General features: G+C 45.7%; 1 protein-coding gene across 2 annotated transcripts in view; it reads left to right on the top strand.

The window, feature by feature from the left end:
* cd226 (CD226 molecule) overlaps positions 1–18,475 on the top strand; it is a 57,618-nt gene that overhangs the window by 11,876 nt on the left and 27,267 nt on the right. For both annotated transcript variants that reach the window (XM_072467130.1, XM_072467129.1), the window contains exons 2-3: positions 8,599–8,931; positions 12,282–12,626. In XM_072467130.1, the coding sequence (XP_072323231.1) occupies positions 8,599–8,931; positions 12,282–12,626 (678 nt within the window). The remainder of the gene's footprint in view (positions 1–8,598; positions 8,932–12,281; positions 12,627–18,475) is intronic.

Raw genomic sequence — 18,475 nt, 5'->3', positions numbered from 1 at the left:
TGACGCCCATATGGCCTTCGTGGCCTCCAATCTGCCGGCCACGGATGAACACCTCGTCCAAATTCGCCGCGAGACTGCGGCTGACCCCCTGCTACAGCGTGTCATGTGCCAACTAACAGACGGGTGGCTCAAGGGCCAATGCCCGCAGTTCTATAACATCAGAGACGATCTGACGGTAGTCGATGGTGTCCTCCTGAAGCTGGACCGCATTGTTATCCCGCACAGCATGCGCCAGCTTGTCTTGGAACAGCTGCACGAGGGCCATCTTGGCGTGGAGAAGTGCCGCCGACGGGCCCAAGAGGCAGTGTACTGGCCCGGCATCAATGACGACATCGCCAACACAGTGCTCAACTGCCCCACCTGTCAGCGGTTCCAGCCAGCCCAACCATGTGAGACTCTACAGCCCCATGAGTTGATCACGTCCCCTTGGTCCAAGGTCGGCATCGACCTGTTCCACACGCTGGGCAGGGACTATGTTCTGATTGTAGACTATTTTTCAAACCACCCAGAGGTGCTACGTTTGCACGACATCACATCGTCTGCAGTCATCCGTGCCTGTAAGGACGCCTTTGCTGGTCACGGCATCCCACTCACTGTGATGTCGGACAATGGCCCCTACTTTGCAAGCCAGGAATGGTCCAACTTTGCCAGGAGGTACAACTTTGTGCATGTGACATCCAGTCCCCTGTACCCCCAATCCAATGGCAAAGTGGAGAAGGGCGTCCACATAGTCAAACGGGTCCTCTGCAAGGCTGCCGATGCCTTCTACCTCGCCTTGCTGGCCTATCGCTCGGCCCCACTGTCCACTGGCCTGTCACCAGCCCAGCTGCTCATGGGTCGCATCCTGAGGACGACGGTGCCGTCCATTCAAGTCCCAGACCTCGACCACGTTCCAGTCCTTCAACGAATGGAACTGTCTCGTGAACAGCACAAGGCGGATCATGACTCCCGTGCAGCTGATCTCCCTGCTCTGGCTCCAGATGACAATGTCCGCATCCATCTTCCGGATGGTGGCTGGTCTGCAACTGCTGTGGTTCTTCGGCAGGTGGCTCCCCGCTCGTTCCTGGTTTGTCTACTGGATGGTTCCATTCTGCGCCGTAATCGACGTGCCCTTCATCTCGTAACGCGCTCGCTATGTGATCCTCCATCAGTGCCACGCCCTCCTGTTGTCCCTGACCTGGACTATGCTGAGATTGCGGTTACTCTGCATCCTCCTCACTCTGACGCAGTCTAGCCCGCTCCCCAGCCGGTGGCTCCTGAACCACCCTTGAGGCAGTCAACCAAAATTCGTCGCCCTCCTCAGAGACTTAATTTGTGAACTTTGTGCACTAATAGACTCTCTGGTCTGTTCTGTTCTTCCGTTTAATCGTTCAAGTGGTTTGTATATAGTGTTCATCTCGTTATTTGTGTGGCACGCTGTTTTTTTCTGCATCAGGCACCTTCCCATGTAAATAGCTTAGTTTTATGTACATAGTCCTGTAAATATTTCGCACACACGTAGTCAGGAACATTCACCACACACTATTTATTGTCACGCAGGCACATTTTTTCATATAAAAGGGGGGATGTCATAATATACACCAGTGTATCATGGTGCAGACACACACTGATGGACACACAGTGGGACCAATCAACACACACAACACCGCAGCCAATCACCAGTGAGAGCACACGCACTATAAAGATGGGGCATCAGAGTTCCCGCTCATTCGAGTAGCAGCTAGCTCGGAGCACAGAGCTCACAGCCTGCAACACAGACATTCACCATGTGCTGAGTGCATCAACTGGTTAGGACAAGGCAAAGGTCTTTAGTTAAAGCTGGTATTGTATTTACCCACAGTTCAAGTATGTTTAAATAGTTAACCTTTTAATAAAATAGTGTTGCACTACTTCAAGTGTTGGTGACCTGTGTGTGATCCAGAACACCCAACACATCACTATGAATGGTACTGCACACTGTAATCCTCAGCAAACATCCTCACTACTCTTCATGCTGGAGGGAAAGTCATCGATGAAGTTGTTGCAGATGCTTAGTACACCACTCTGAGGAACTCTTCATGCAGTGATGTCCTGGGGCTGAGATGATTGATCTCCAAAAGCACAACCAACTTCCTTTGTGCAAGGCATAACTCCAACCATTGTAAAACCTTCCCCTGATTCCCATTTACAGCCATTTTATTAGGATTCCTTGATGCTACACGCTGGTAAATCCCGCCTTGATGCCAAAGGGCAGCCATTCTCGCCTCATCTCTGGAATTAAGATCTGTTGTCCATGTTTGGACCAGGGCTATAATGAGGTCAGGAGCTGAGTGGTCCTGTGGAACCCAAAGTGAGTGTCCGTGAGAAGGTTATTGCTGTGTAAGTGTGACTGTTGATGACATCTTCCATTACTTTGTTGATGATTGACACCAGATTGAAGGAGAGGTATTGGCCTGTTTTTTTGTGGACAATAATGCATTATTATAACATAATGAATCATTATAATTACTGATAATCCCAATACTGCAGCAGGTTTCTTTTCAGGCGTCTGACCTTTTTCCTGTCAAGGGTTAGATGAAGACTCCTTAATACAGTAAATTATGTGGCCAGAGAGTGGGTTGGATGCATTGGGCTAGATGAAACCTTCTTCTTCTCTGCTTTCTTATGTTCGAAGCTGGATGCTCCTGTACTGCTTGTGGGAGGATACAAGAGGGAGAGTAAACAGTGAAATGTAGATGTGGTGACAAATCTAGGAGATTTTTAGTTGTTTCTTCATAACTTAATATAAAAATGACATGAAGTAAAATCATATTGCAAAGCGATGGAGTAGGATGGAGTAGGAAACGCCTCCTGAGATGCCTTTATGATTGTGTTGATCACACAGTAGATTGAGTGCACTTTGCAGTACGCAGGGATATTTAATCAACATAATCGCATTGTTTTACTTTAACCGGGCGTTGGATTCCTTTCATAGTTTTTAAAGTAGGTCCTCTCCACTGAATAACATATTAACATTATGATGCTACCACACATCCCCAGCACCTTCAGGAAAACTCTTTTGGCTGTTTCTCACCTCCCCTTCTTCAGCCTCCCATTTCTCGTCACTGTGCCTCTTCTCTCATTAGCCTGGAGCGATTGTCATCTGTCAAATGTTTTTCCTTCCAGCAATCTCATTGACTGCTGGTGAGCCCATGACCAATGTAATGGAACTGTTTGGATAGTTCTTTCAAAGAAATGGTGCTGGCAAGAGGGACTGCATGGCCTCTATCTGTGCTGGATGATTCTCAAACAATGTTGAAGCCCATCAGATGTCATTTGCCTGCAATGTCATTGTGAAATATAACTCTTCTGTTTTATCTACTTCCTCAAAGAGATCAAGATTTTCTGGTAATTTTTCACACGTTGAGGGTCTCCTTTTGAGGCCTTCCAAAATTTGGCATGAGACGTTTAGCAAATCCATCAAAATGTATGTCCTATATACGTTTACCAATTACAATAATTAAACTACTTGCATAAAGAACAGACATTATTGTTTGACACTCAATCTGTATTTCTTTAATTCTGTATTTCTGTTATTTTTTAAAAACAATTCCTGATTTTTTGAAACATCTCTCACAATCCTTTGAAGTGACATTTAACTATTTGCTGCAATGAGCAGTAGCTTCTCAGTGGTCGTGGTTCTTATCCTGCCCACCCACCCCTCTTACTCCCATCTATTCTGATTGTGAAACACTGCACTCGCATGGAGTAAATGTATTGTTATAATGGCGCTTGGCACAGATCATCCTGAGACCTGGCAGGAAAGACTTTACCTCAGACTCTGACAGATCCACTGCCATTTTACACTCAATTGAGCGTTGATTGCTTGCTGCCAGGACTTCAGTCCACCCTTGGATGGAAATCCTACCTTGGAGAGCTGTTGGTCAATCTGATTGGCCGACAACTCTCCAGCCACAACAGTACGTGGCCAGAAGAGGTAGTGCAGCCCCATGCCCAGGACCAAGTTCCAGAAAATCACTTCAAGTAAGTACAAGAGGCCCTAGGGAGGGGAAGGTAGGGAGTGCCCTGAGGGGAGGAGGACCGGAGCTCAAAGGCCCGAGTTGAGGATGCCCCCCTGCCCGATTGAAACATCCCCTCCTTCGCGCCTGAGATTGAAAACATTTGCAGTACTCCACCTTCAGTCATCAGGCATCCACCAGGCTAAAAATTGAGGCTGGGCGGGAAAAGGGACTTAACTGGCCATTAAGGGTTTTAACAGGGACATGGGCTGGCTACCCGTTTAAGGGCCTGCCCACCCCACCGTAAAATCACCTCTGGGTCAGGTTGGGAGGATCCCAGGGGAAATCCCATCATGGAATTTTACACTCCCCCTCCCCGCCTCCGAAATCGCTAATTGTAAACTTTGAAAAATAGTTGATATGAATGAAACAATAAGGGAAAGTGACAGTTGTCACTGTTCATGGAATATGGTTTAACATTGCATTCTCCTTATTTCTTGTGGACAATTTGAAAATTAACCGTGTGAGTAGATTCTAAATACGAACTTGGACATGGGTAATTAGATGGTAGAATGAGGTAACGCTTGGTCATTCAACCAGTACAATCTAAGTTTGAGTTTAGCCATGATTATTGTTGGCTATCAGTGTCCTAATGTGAAATTCTATGTAAAATGAAAAGTTACTCAATTCTTTTTCCTATGAGTAGAGGATAAGCTGTATGGAAATACAATTACTTTGGCTCTAATTGCAAAACCTCAAAAGCTGTGGTCCAGAAATACAATCTTCTTGACAATTACTTGACTGGATAGTGTAGAACATGACAAACTATTTCACCTCGTTCAGAACAGTGGGAGCAGAGGACACCGCCGGCCGTTGAAGGGAGCAGATTCAAAACTAATGTGCAGAAATAATATTTCCTTGAGTGAATTGTCAATATTTGAGACAAACTCCTTAGGGAGATGATGTGAGCAGACAGCGTTCATAATAATAATAATAATCGCTTATTGTCACAAGTAGGCTTCAATGAAGTTATCGTGAAAAGCCCCTAGTCGCCGCATTCAGGCACCTGTTCAGGGAGGCCGGTACGGGTATTGAACCCGCGCTGCTGGCCTTGTTCTGCATTACGAGCCAGCTGTTTAGCCCACTGTGCTAAACCAGCCCCTTTGATTATTCAAATGCAGATTAGATTGATTCCCTTTGTAAAATAACATTTTGGAAATAATATGCAAGTAATTTGAAACATGACATGTTGTATGTTAACATGCTAGAAAGGAATAAATGACTTTGGGCCTCTGAGGGTGAAGTTTATTGGAGCCGTGAGAACAGGAAATGTGATAGATTGGGGAAACTTAGTTCGGTGGAGCTGAAATTTTAGCTACCCAATGACGGGTTGAGATGCAGAGATTAAGCCAGCGGGCTGGCAATGATAGTTTAGGACTCACACCGTCCCATGGCGGATTTCCTGCTTGTAACATAATAGCACGTCATGAATACTCATTATAGTCAAACCCTTTGAAGTTAAGCGCTACCTCATGGCACCCGATTCGCATTCATTTAAAGGCAGCTTTGCGCCATTGTGTCTGAGGTCAGTAGTTTTCCTTGTTAAACTCTGCGATACTAGGGAGGATGGGCAGGACAGTGGCAACTTGCATAGGGCGTGGGACCAACATGGGGGAGTCAGGGCCAAGCACTGGAATTGTTGCGGGGGTAGGGGCATATGGTGTTGGAGTTGCGGGTGGTTGTGTGGTCAGGGCCATGGAGAAGTAGATGTGGGCTCCAAGGGATAACAGAGGGTAGGGGCAGTGCATGAAGAAGTAAAGTGGGACAAGCCTGGTGTCCTGGGTATGGGGGCAGTTGTGAACTACAGTAATTGATAAGATAGGGAGTGATGGGGGGGCGGGGGGGGGGAGATATTTTGAGGAGGCAGGGTGAGGATAATGATTTGTTGAACTGAAAGTGTAACAAGATTACTGAGGCAATGAAGTTTGGCAAGAAAGTTGTGATACACAGCCTCCTTGCACGTCCAGGAGACTTATAGCCCACTCATACCTGTTGCATTGTCAGCTGACAGCAGAGTCACCTTTTCATCTGTGAAAAATTTCTCCTGTCCGTGATTATACATGTCTCCTGCATCTTCTGCCCGCATGTTAAATTTAAATAATTAGTATTTGGGGCATACGAATATTCATACGAACATATTAGGAATTAGCAGCAGGAGTAGGCCACTCGGCCCCTTGAGCCTTCATCTGCCATTCAATAAGATCGTGGATCATCTGATTGTAACCTCAACTCCACATTCCCTCTGGCACCGATAACCTTTTACCCCATTGTTTATCGAGATCTATTTACTCCTGCCTTAAAAATATTCAAAGTCGCTGATTTCACTGTCTTCTGAGGAAGAGAGTTCCAGAGTCTCACGACTCTCAGAGAAAAAAATCCTCCTCATCTCTTTCTTAAGTGGAAGACCCCTTATTTTCGAATAGTGACCCCGAGTCTGAGATTCTACCACAAGAGGAAACATAATTTCCACATCCATCCTGTCAAAGTCCCCTCAGGATCTTGTATGTTTCAATCAAGTCACCTCTTACACTTTTAGGTCCTAGCAGATACAAGCCTAGCCTGTCTAACCTTTCCTCAGAAGGCAACAGGCCCGTTCCAGGTATTAGTCTGATAAACCTTCTCTGAATTGCTTCTAATGTTAGATGTTTAGCAGCTGTAGTATAAAGAGTCAAAGGTCCTGCTGCTTTTCCATTAAACATCTTTAATTTCCTTCAACAGACTTTGCACAAAACTCTAACATCACAGCACCTACACAAGGGCCACCTGAAGCCCCTTTACATATCAGTGTCAATTAGTGGATGCTTAACATAAATGAGACAACTAATTGGAATGTCTCTTAACCCATTACTTAACAGTCTCCCCTTCCTTGGAGGAAAAAAAATAATTAGGTGAAACAAAGTTACAAGAAACTCAAAAACACACACGCAATTAACATCTAACACATTTACATTGTTTCTTAAATAAGGAGACCAATACTATACACGGTGCTCCAGATGTGACTCACCAATGCCTTGCACAACTGAAGCACAAGAAGTCCAACCGGTCACTCATGTTGATAAAACATCACCCGTGTTTCCCAAGACTGCCCACCAAGAGGTTTTCCTTGTGCTATTGTGGGTCTATTAATTAAGGTTGATTGTGATTATTATCATTGTATAATGACTACCAGGATAGCGGAAAGTGTGTTCAATAGATCCAAGCCAGGTGGTGAAGTATGGAACAAGGTACAGATCTTTTTCCTGATCGTTGGTTTGTTCACAGGATGCAGCATTGCAAATCTCTGCCTACTAACCCAGTGTCCCAGCTGAATAGCTTCCTACTGTTTTAAGTACTAATAAAAATACATAACAAGTAATCTAATGAACAAAGTAATGGCCCTCTAAGGGGAGTACTACAACAAAAAGACAAAACTTTAAAGGAAACTCAGCATTCTAAATTGAAATGTCACTTCTGGGGTTGACTATGGACTCCTGTGGCACCACGGGCGAAATTCTCCCCAAACGGCGCGATGTCCGCCGACTGGCGCCCAAAACGGCGCCAATCAGACGGGCATCGCGCCGCCCCAAAGGTGCGGAATGGCTGAGCCCCAACATTGAGGGGCTAGGCCAACGCCGGAGGGACTTCCGCCCCACCAGCTGGCGGAAACGGCCTTTGTTGCCCCGCCAGCTGACGCGGAAATGACATGTCGGGGCGGCGCATGCGCGGGAGCGTCAGCGGCCGCTGACAGTTTCCCGCGCATGCGCAGTGGGGAGAGTCTCTTCCGCCTCCGCCATGGTAGAGACCGTTGTGGAGGCGGAAGGGAAAGAGTGTCCCCACGGCACAGGCCCGCCCACGGATCGGTGGGCCCCGATCGTGGGCCAGGCCACGGTGGGGGCACCCCCCGGGGCCAGATCGCCCCGCGCCCCCCCCAGGACCCCGGAGCCCGCCCACGCCGCCTTGTCCCGCCGGTAAATAGGTACTTTAATTTACGCCGGCGGGACAGGCAATTTATCAGCGGGACTTCGGCCCATCCGGGCCGGAGAATCGAGCGGGGGGGCCCGCCAACCGGCGCGGCCCGATTCCCGCCCCCGCCGAATATCCGGTACTGGATACTTCGCCAACCGGCGGGGGCGGGATTCACGGCGGCCAACGGCCATTCTCCGACCCGCTGGGGGGGTCAGAGAATGACGCCCCACATGTTCCCTCTCCAAGGACACCCGGTCGCGAGCATAACTGCAGAATAGGGGCAGACAGTTGGGTCTTGGGTCTAACAAGATTCTCTTGACATATGCTTTCAGTCCTTAATCAAACAATGCCTGTGTATCTTTAACACCATATTCCACGAACCATTAAACAAAGTGAACTAGATGGAGTTTTGCCTGCTTCAGTGTGACAATTCCTAGAATTGTCTGTGATCCTATGAAGCTCCATCTTGGAAACAAGTCAAAGCCATAACTCTGCCTCTATCTCTCTTGATATATCTGACTTGGTGCTACTCGATGATGACATTATGAAGCATGTATCATAAATATTATGCTTTGAAGCCTTCCTGCAGTAAACTTCTAAAATCTTGATATTTCAGATGTGACTTGCGAGGAGTACCAGAATGTGGACTCTACAATTAAACTCCAGGATGTAGTCGTGCTGAAATGTGCATATCCGCAGACAAGCAAAATGATCCAGTTGTCCTGGAGGAAGAACGTTGATGGTGTGAAGCACATAGTTGCTGTGTATAATCCCTCCCACGGAGCGGTCATTTCCCCTCCATATTCCCAAAGTGTTTCATTTCTCTCATCGTCCACTCGTGGAGACTTGGAGTTGAGGGCAACCGCTGCAGATGAAGGCTGTTATCAGTGTTCCATTAGCACTTTCCCTGAGGGAGCATTGCTGAAACAAGTCGTAATAATAAACCCAGGTAAGTGACTATGCTTCAAACCATAGCACTGGATGATTTTACAGTGCTGAAGGGAACTATTTGGTTCATCATATCTGTGCCAATTCTTTGTTCAAGTAATCCAAAACTAAATTCTATTGCCCAGCCCTCATCCTTTATCCCATATCTTCAACTGCTTCAAGAACTTATCTAATTATCCCTCAAGAGTTGCAATTGCCACTCCCTCTACCATTGTCTATGCCAAAATATTCTATGCTCCAACAACCTTCAGTTTAAGGATTATTCTTCACCCCTCTCCTTCATCTCTTACTAATAATATTAAATTGATGACCCCTTGATATTGACCCCCCAATTAGAGGGGATAGTTTGTTTCTATTGTTCTGTTATCAGCTTGCAAAATTTTAATAAGCCTCTGTTACTTTCCCTCTTTGCCTTCCAGGCCCCAGTGGAAATGGTTCCAGTCTTGATATAGGAGCAGAAGTAGGCCATTTGGCCCAACACCTCTGCTCCGCCATCTGATCATGGCTGATCTCATCCTGGCCTTAACTCTGCCATTCTGCCCATTCTCCATAACCCTTCAACCCCTCACCAATTAAATATCTGTCTAACTCCTCCTTAAATTTACTCACTGTCCCAGCATCCACTGCACTCTGGGGTAGCGAATTTCACAGAGTGACAACCCTTTGGGAGTAGTTTCTCCTCAACTCCGTTTAAAATTAGTTACCTCTTATCCTAAGACTATGACATCTCGTTCTAGACTGCCCCACAAGAGGAAGCATCCACTCTACGTCTACTTTATCCATACCTTTTAATCATCTTGTGTACCTCAATTTGATCTCCCCTTATTCTTCTAAACTCTAGAAAGTTTAGGCCGGAACTGTTCAATCACTCTTCATATGATAAATCTCTCATCTCGAATCAACTTAGTGGACCTCCTCTGAACTGTCTGCAATGCCACTATGTCTCTTTTCCATCGTTTCCCATCCAATTCTGATGAATCTACACTGCACACTTTGCTGCTTTAATATCCTTCCTAGGATAAATGGTACATTGCACTCGAACTGTGGCTATGCAAAGTCTTGTACAACTTTATCATTGCTTTTGTGGTCTGTTCTTCTATATACAAAACTGAAATTAGGATTTAGAATTTTTATAGTTTTATCCAGCTGCATATAATTGTTGGAAATTATTAAACCCATCAAGATCTCTGTGCAACCACGTCATTCAGTGTATTTTGAAACAGTGTATGCACTCATTTCTTGTTATTCTTGTCGGAATATATTGTCTCACATATGCACATTAAATTGAATCATCCACCGACCTGCTTTTACCTTTAGCTTGTATTTGTTTGCCCAAGTCTTTCACAGTCCTCAATGTTTGTCAATCCCCATATTTTTATGTAATCAGTAAATTTGAATTGTGCTACCAATACTAGAGTATGAATTGTTTATAAACTAAGAACAATTAAGGAGTCATTATTGACTCCTGGCATATGCCACCCCAAACACTTCTGCAATTCATGCAAGATCCATTTACTGTAACTATTTATTTCCTATTCCTTTGCCAATGGTATCACATTTTTTCTTGTACCACCCTTCTTTCGAGATGACTTATCATTGTCTTACGAAACTTTCTAGCAGTTAGATTATTAGCATTAGATTAACTGATATATAGGCTGGAATTCTCTGTTTGGGAGATTCTCCTGCCGGAGGTGAATTGGAGTGCAAATCAGGAAGTAATTCAATATTACTCGGCATGCAAATTTATGCATGGCGAGGAATACGCGAGATTCCTGAGGGAATCCCGCTATCGGGCCGCCCGCTCAAATTGTCCGATACCCTCACATGATTAAGATGTTTTTCTGTTGAATGAGTTGCATGAAATTATATTGTAGATCACTTGTAAAGAATTTAAAAATTGCAGCTGTTGGAATCAAAGGTTTAATTCTATCTTTACCCAATGTCCAGCACTGCCCATTAACTTGAATATTTGTCTGTAATATTGTGGCAGACACCAATCTATTCATTTTTAAACAAACTAAAATAGTTGACGTGAGCATGTTAAGAGTTGTGAGTGTATGGCTGAAAATAAGTCATTTAAAATAATAATCAACCAGTGAAGTATGCATTAATTAATCTATCTGTATCTTAAAGCACCCTTGGGTGGGGTTCTCCGAACCCGTCCGGGTCGGAGAATCGCCGGGGGGCAGCGTGAATCCCACCCCGCCTCTCCGACGCCGGCTGCCGAATTCTCCAGCGCTGGTTTTCGGACGGGGTCGGGAACACGCCGCGCCGGTTGGGGGCTGTTGGCAGTGGCCCACCCCAGCAAATCTCCGGGCGCCGATGGGCCGAGCGGCCGCCCGTTTTCAGCCAGTCCCACCGGCGTGATATGGACCTGGCTGGTAGGCCGCCTACTGGGGTCCTCGGGGCAGGAGGATCCAGCCCCGCAGTGGGAGGAGGGGTGCCACGGTGGCCTGGCCCGCGATCGGGGCCCACCGATCTGCGGGCAGGCCTGTGCCGTGGGGGCACTCCTTCCTTCCGCGGCAGCCTCTTAGGGCTCTGCCATGGCCGGCACGGAGAAGAAACCCCTTGCGCATGCGCAAGAACACACCCGCGGTTCTGCACGTGCGCAGGACCACGGCGGCCCTTTGGTGCCGGTTGGCGTGGCGCCAAACCCTCTGGCACGGCCTAACCCCCGGATGTGCGGAGGATTCCGCAACTTCCGGGTGGCCCGACGCTGGTGTGGTTCACGCCGTTCTTGGCGCCGGCGTTGGGCCATTCCGCCAATTGCAGGTGAATCCCGCCCCTTATGTCTAAGGGTGCTTCCTGTCTCTACATTGGTAATGAGAATTGCCCATGTAAACTTGTTACAGTGTAATTACAGCGATTACACTTCTGTGCTTCAGTTCCCCAGCTCCTTGACCTGGACTGCAAAGATCTTGACACTCCAGCTCGCTCTACGTTTCTGTTCCCAAATGGCTGAACATTTTTATCATTTATCTACAAATAATATCAATTCAGAGAATATATGATTTTGAAATGGGAAGTGAATGGTATCTCTGTGCTTTCGTCCACTTATGAAATGAAATGAAATGAAAATCGCTCATTGTCACAAGTAGGCTTCAAAAAAAGAAGTTACTGTGAAAAGCCCCTAGTTGCCACATTCCGGCGCCTGTTCGGGGAGGCCTACCTTTTAAACAGAGTAATCTGATGAGAATAATATCGACAAAATATATTTCAAGTCTATGATACAAACGACTATTAACCACAGCCTGGAATGTGTGAATTTAAAACACCCTTGGTCACTTCAAGCCTACTTAGAATTTGAAATCTCTGACCACTGTCACTGAAATTATGTTGTGCTTTCTTTAGATACTTTTAAAAAGAAATTTTCCAGAGGTCAGGCAGCAGACACCCAGGTGCTACTCATACCGGGGAACAATGTGACCTTATCCTGCGGATATCTGAATGGGAGCAACGTTATACAGCTGACATGGCAGCGTATGGCGGAAGAAGAAATAAACATGATAGTCAACTTCACACTTTCGCAATCGTTCATTGGCTATGACTACAGAAGGAGGATCCAATATGACTCCTTGCCCTATCAAAACCTGACCATACAAAATGCGACAACAAACGATGTGGGAACGTATTCCTGTCATGTTGTCACAACTAATGGAAACTGGACCAAAACCTTTGATGTTGGAATGGAAGGCGGTAAGCTAATTATGTGCTAATATAATTGCCTCTATTTTTATCCTATTTTGTAATTGCATTTTAACCCCCCGCCCCCTTAGCTCCAACTCCTCGATGGCAAGGTTCATTCCAGAATATAACTGTAGTTTCTGGCTCTAATTTACCAAAGATCCCTACAGAACTGAACCTGTTTTCATTAGAGAAAAGAGGAATGATGAACGATGTGATCCAGATTATTTTTAAATGCTGTGAGGCATGGAGATACAAGCACATCATTTAACCTCCACTGTGAAGTCAAAACCAGGGGAAGAAGGATAAAATTAAAATGCCTCAAGTGAGATGAGAGATGTTGGAAGTTATTTTCTCTCTCCATGCAGTAGTGGATGGGTAGGATATGATTGAAGGTTAAAGGGTAAGCTTAGACTAAGAGAATAATATACTCCATGAAACATGAATGTCCCTATGCTGCTGGGACCAGCGTTGAATGGTGAAGACGTGAGAATGGATGGATAGTCTGATTTTTTTTTTTAACTGTATTACCTTTGACAGCCAGGGAGACATTTTGTGGAATTATCTCTCAGGCGGTACAGCCCAAGCGTAGATTGTTCAGTGTCTGAGGAAGGACCACGTTTGTTGGACTGAAAAACATTTCAAAATTGCATGCTTATTAAGTTTGTTGATAATTTTCCTCCCCCCATTCTATTTTGGTTTCTGTGCCACAGACTGAGAGAATGACGAGATACACAACCCCCAGACATTTTAAAATCCTGGCCTATAATGAACGTCGTGGGGACCATCTGTGAGTGGCACAGGTCAACTACCATCCAGTTTCCCTCTTCCCCTAGACTCCATCTTGTGATTCACCATGCTCCCTATTGCAGTTCAATTTAATTTAAGCTTTCCTTTTGTTCATACAAAATAATACCAACGTTCTCTGGATTTTTTAAAATATATATTTATTCCGAACACATTCAAAAACATACACAAATAACAACCCAATATGAACATAATTCCAAACAGTTTATCAATTTTCTCCCCTAAACTACACCCCCCCCTCCGACGCACCCACTGGCAACAAACAGATCGTCAAACAGGGACAGAAAAAGCCTCCACCATGCATAAAACACCTCCTCCAATCCCCCCAAGCACAAACTTAATTTTCTCCAGACTTGAGAAATCATATAAATTCCTCAACCACGGCGAGACTCCCAGCGGTGCTGCTGACCTCCAACTCAATACGATTCGCCGCTGGGAAATCAAAGAGGCGAAGGCCACGACATCGCCGCCTGCCCCCCCCCCCCAGCAGTTCCAGCAAAACTGAAACCCCAAATATCGCCACCAAAGGGCAAGGCGATATCCTCAACCCCATCTTTTCTGACAAGGTCTTGAATACCACTGCCCAGGTACCCCACAGCCTCGTGCACCCTCGGAACATACGAGTGTGATTTGCCGGCCCCCTCCCACATCTTTCACATACATCCTCCACCTCCGGAAAAAACACACTCATACAGGCCCGAGTCATTTGTGCCCCGGACGCCACCTTAACGTCTATAAGGCTTATCCTAGCACAGGACGAGGTCGAATTGATCCCGGTGCATTATTTCACTCCAGGCCCCACCCACCCCAAGCACAATCCCCAATTCCTCCTCCCACTTCCACTTCATCCCCTCCACAGGCACCTTCTCCGTCTCCACCAGCCACCCGTAAATATCCCCAATCCACCCCACCCAGCTCATCATGGTGTTAACAACTCATCCACCAGTGTGTGCTTTGGCAGCTGAGGCGACGATGACAGCTCCTTCTGTGCAAAGCCCCAAAACTGAAAATATCTTTATTCACTCCCCCTTGGCAATTCAAATTTCTCCTGCAACTGTACTAGTCCCATGAACCTCCCCTCAACAAAAAAGTCCCTAACCTGCTCGATCCTCTCCCTGCACCTGCTCCAGTGCATCGTGTCCATCCCCCATGAAATAAACCTATGCTTCCCACGTATTGGGGCCAGTGCTGACATACATCGTACACTAAAGTGCCGCCTCAACTGATTCCAGATTTGAGAGATGACTCAATGACGGGACATCTGTAGTGTACGACCCCGGAGAAATCTGGTTAAACATGGACATTCAGAAATTGTTATCAATGACTCTATAACACCAGAAGGTTTCTGACAATCAGTGTACTTTTCTCCAGCTGTTGAGTTTCTGAGGTCCCCCCTCCCCACCTCCCCTCTCCCTCCAGCAACCCCCCTCCCCCCCCCCCCCTGCACCCCAGACGATTAGCTCAGCCGGCTGGACAACAGGTTTGTGATGCGGAGCGACAACCATAGCGCGGGTTCAATTCCCATACTGGCTGAGGTTATGCATGCAGGCCCCGTCTTCTCAACCCTGCCCCTTGCCTGAGGTGTGCTGACCCTCAGGTGAAATCACCACCATTCAGCTCTCAAAGGGGAGAGCAGCTTACGGTCCCCTGGGACTGTCTAGACATTTACAATCATTTGGAAACCTATAAACCCATGAGCACATCCACTCTTTTGCTTTTAGCTTCACCTAATGAAACTACTATAAAAGTTACACCTTGCTGACCGGGTTATTAACTGTACACTAAGTTCGCAATTGATGTTAAACATTCTTAATGGCCCTGAATAAATAATTTTATATTTGCTGAATGTCAAATTTCCATATTATGGTAACAAAGAATAATTGGCCGTTTAAGAGTCTTAATAGGTCGAAGGACAGGCAGATTGTGGGCAACTTACCCACTGTACCTCATATTATTGGGACTAAGCCAGAGGCAGGCAGGAAGGCAACCCTCTCTCCACCCCCACCACGTTTATGATTTTTTGCTCCTATCTACGTGCAGGTCCCAATAATTTAGTTCACTACCTGTAAAAAAATTTTAAAATTAAAAGTAAAGCCTTGCACTGGTTTCCAATTCCTAAGTTGCTGCCCCATGAGATTATAGTAGTGTGATTCTTGGTGACATCACTGTTGCTGGATGCCTTTGACTTGTGGCATCAGATTCAAATTCTCGTCACAGAAATCAGCAAACCTTTGTGGGCTCTTCCTCTACATCCAGCGGCCTGCGCCATTTTTTCCCTGCTGACTTCAATACCCAGCACATTACTTACAGACCTTCATAAGAGTCCATAATCATATCAGTGCACAGAAAAACCACCACAAGAGGCCATTGCTGCAAGAATATTCCCAAGTGTGGTTTGTAGCTTCAGAAGTAATTAATTATTCTGTTTTTTAAATTGCTTTAAACAGTCTTGGCCGAATTTGTCCTTCCCTTTCCTAACAAACAAACATTTTTTGCAAGTTTAGTAACTGAATTGCTAAATTGCTCGCAACTGACCTTTATGTCTGTGAGTTCTCAAATAAAAATTAAAAATATACTATTATACTTTTTAAAAATGTAGAATGGAGTTTAATGACCTCAGACATGGTTATAAACTTTTTCTATGTAACAATTAGCTGCATATCACTTCAAGAGAAGGATAGAATGTAGGTCAATGCAAAATGATTTCCAACTGATTAAAATTTAGAATATATTTGGCCTGTTCTCCTATATTTTGCTTTTAAGCTTAAATATTCGGTATCCTCCGTCTTTGTTAAAATTTCATAATGAGTTGCTTATCAGCAAAGAGCCATCCTTTACTGTAATTAGCAATTTTCCCCCCTAATCTTGCCTGAGCATTCTTATCCACAATACTAGACCGCATGTGACAGTGCAGACTGTTAATAAATTCATGGCAATACAACAAAATGGGTTTGAGCCAAAGGAAATGTTTAATTTACATGTTTACTGCACTTGATAATTTATACTTTACTTGGAGAATATATTGTCAGGGTAGAATATTAATCAAAATAATATTCTGTCCTGACAATATATCAGAGTCCAAAAGATTACATCTGCATGATCATGCTGCAAGGACAGACATCACTGGATTCATGATTTTAAAATGGCCCCTTATTCATTGTGATGGCACTGCGTTTTGTTTTAAAGATACAGCGGTCCTGAACCCTTCCACTGATGCTGGATTGTGCCTGTGATAGCCCTCGTCCTGAGATTTGGTTTTAACAGAGTAACTAGGGGAGGGTGGTAACGGCACAGAACAGAAGGGAAGATCGCTTTTGATGGTTCAAATAGATGTTCACACAATGACTTTGTCAAGGGGCCAATAATAGGCTGGAACAGAAGGGAACTTGAAGGGAACAGGCTGAAAAAAGGATTTAATAATTTTTTTCAGGCCTTGGCGAGGCACTGAGGAACTCTGCTCGCCAGTGCAGGAAGAGATCGGGTCGACATTTTCCAATTTCTTTACCCCCCTCAATGTGACCCCGGAATCCTCCCCCCCCAAGCCCCAATTCACCTTGTGGGTGGTTCTGGAGCCTCCCCACCCCCACACCCTACCTCAAGCTGGCAGGGCACCCCCGGGACCGATTACCAGCATGGGCAAAATGCCACCTGGGCAGCATGGCACTGCCAGCCTGGCACTCTGGCATTTCCCCTGTCAGACTGTCAGTGCCACCTGGGCACCCTGGCACTGCCCGGCTGGCAGTGACATAGTGCCTGTGTCTTGGAAATCATAATAAAAGACAAATTCCTCGAGGTTCAATTTAAGGAAATTTATTTACACAAATATATTTGCGGAGAGGGAGTGTTCTAGCTGCAAAGCCATTGCACTGCACTCTTGAGATTCGATTGAAGGAAGCATATTTTTTATAGTCTGAAATCACAGTTTTAAGTAAACAGCCATGTTTATATTAAATAGACCTTGGAAAGTACGTAAGCTGAAATACGTAGGACGTATGTTCTTGCCCTTGGCTAAAAACAACTCGAGTACACATTTTGTTATCTTTCAGAGGGGAATGTGTTATCATAATAAGTCCGAGAACAAAATATTACGCAGTATTTTGTTTATGTTACCTGACCTACTTATTTTTGCTAAAAAGCAGTGTTAATTATAGTCTAGCATTTCCCAGCATGCTTCTAAATTGGCAACTCATTAATTTCCCTTCCACAGCCTGGGTGGCATCTGCAGTGTGCGGGTGCCACTGTACCCAGAGGCCAATGACCCAGGGGCCTGTTATCATCCGGGAGACGCCCCCCCAGGTGCCATCCTGCATGGTCCCCGTTTGTGGGGGACCTGTGCTAAACAGCGCCCAGCTGGAGTCTCCTCAGCAAGGCCGATCCGGGGGCTGGCTAGTTCTGGCGTAGGCATTGTTAAGTGAGCAGTTAAGCTCACTTAATTACGCAAGTCAAATAGTCAGAAGCTTTTTTTCCCAGGGTGGAAGAGTCAATTACTAGGGGGCATAGGTTTAAGGTGCGAGGGACAAGGTTTAAAGGAGATGTACGAGGCACGTTTTTTATACAGAGGGTGGTTCGAGGCTGGAACTCGCTGCCTGGGGAGGTAATGGAAGCTGATACGATAAGTGACTTTTAAGGGGCATCTTGACAAATACATGAAAAAAATGGAAATAGAGGGATATGTCCCCGGAAGTATTGGGGTTTTAGTTCAGACGGGCAGCATGATCGGTGCAGTCTTGGAGGGCCAAAGGGCCTGTTCCTGTGCTGTAATTTTCTTTGTTCAAGTCTGGATCCCGCCCATTGTAGGCAGGATCCAAATCAAGACATCTGGCAAGATCTCGTTAGATTTCATGAGGCGTAACGATCATCGGGAATTCCGGAAGAGCCTCACGGGTGATTTACTAGCCACGTCCCACCCCAATTCCAGTGGGACAGGGCCGGTAAATCATGCCCAAAGACTATGTACTTGCTTTAATTTTCATGTATTCTTTACAGTTACAAAATTGGCTCTTGGATCATTGTGTGCCACTCATCATACATGAGCGATTGCAAAAAGTAATGAA

Source organism: Scyliorhinus torazame, chromosome 11 (genome assembly GCF_047496885.1).
Source record: "Scyliorhinus torazame isolate Kashiwa2021f chromosome 11, sScyTor2.1, whole genome shotgun sequence".
Taxonomy (NCBI): Eukaryota; Metazoa; Chordata; class Chondrichthyes; order Carcharhiniformes; family Scyliorhinidae; genus Scyliorhinus; species Scyliorhinus torazame.
Note: the sequence above shows the minus strand (reverse complement) of the source record. Positions and strands in the feature narration are given on the sequence as shown.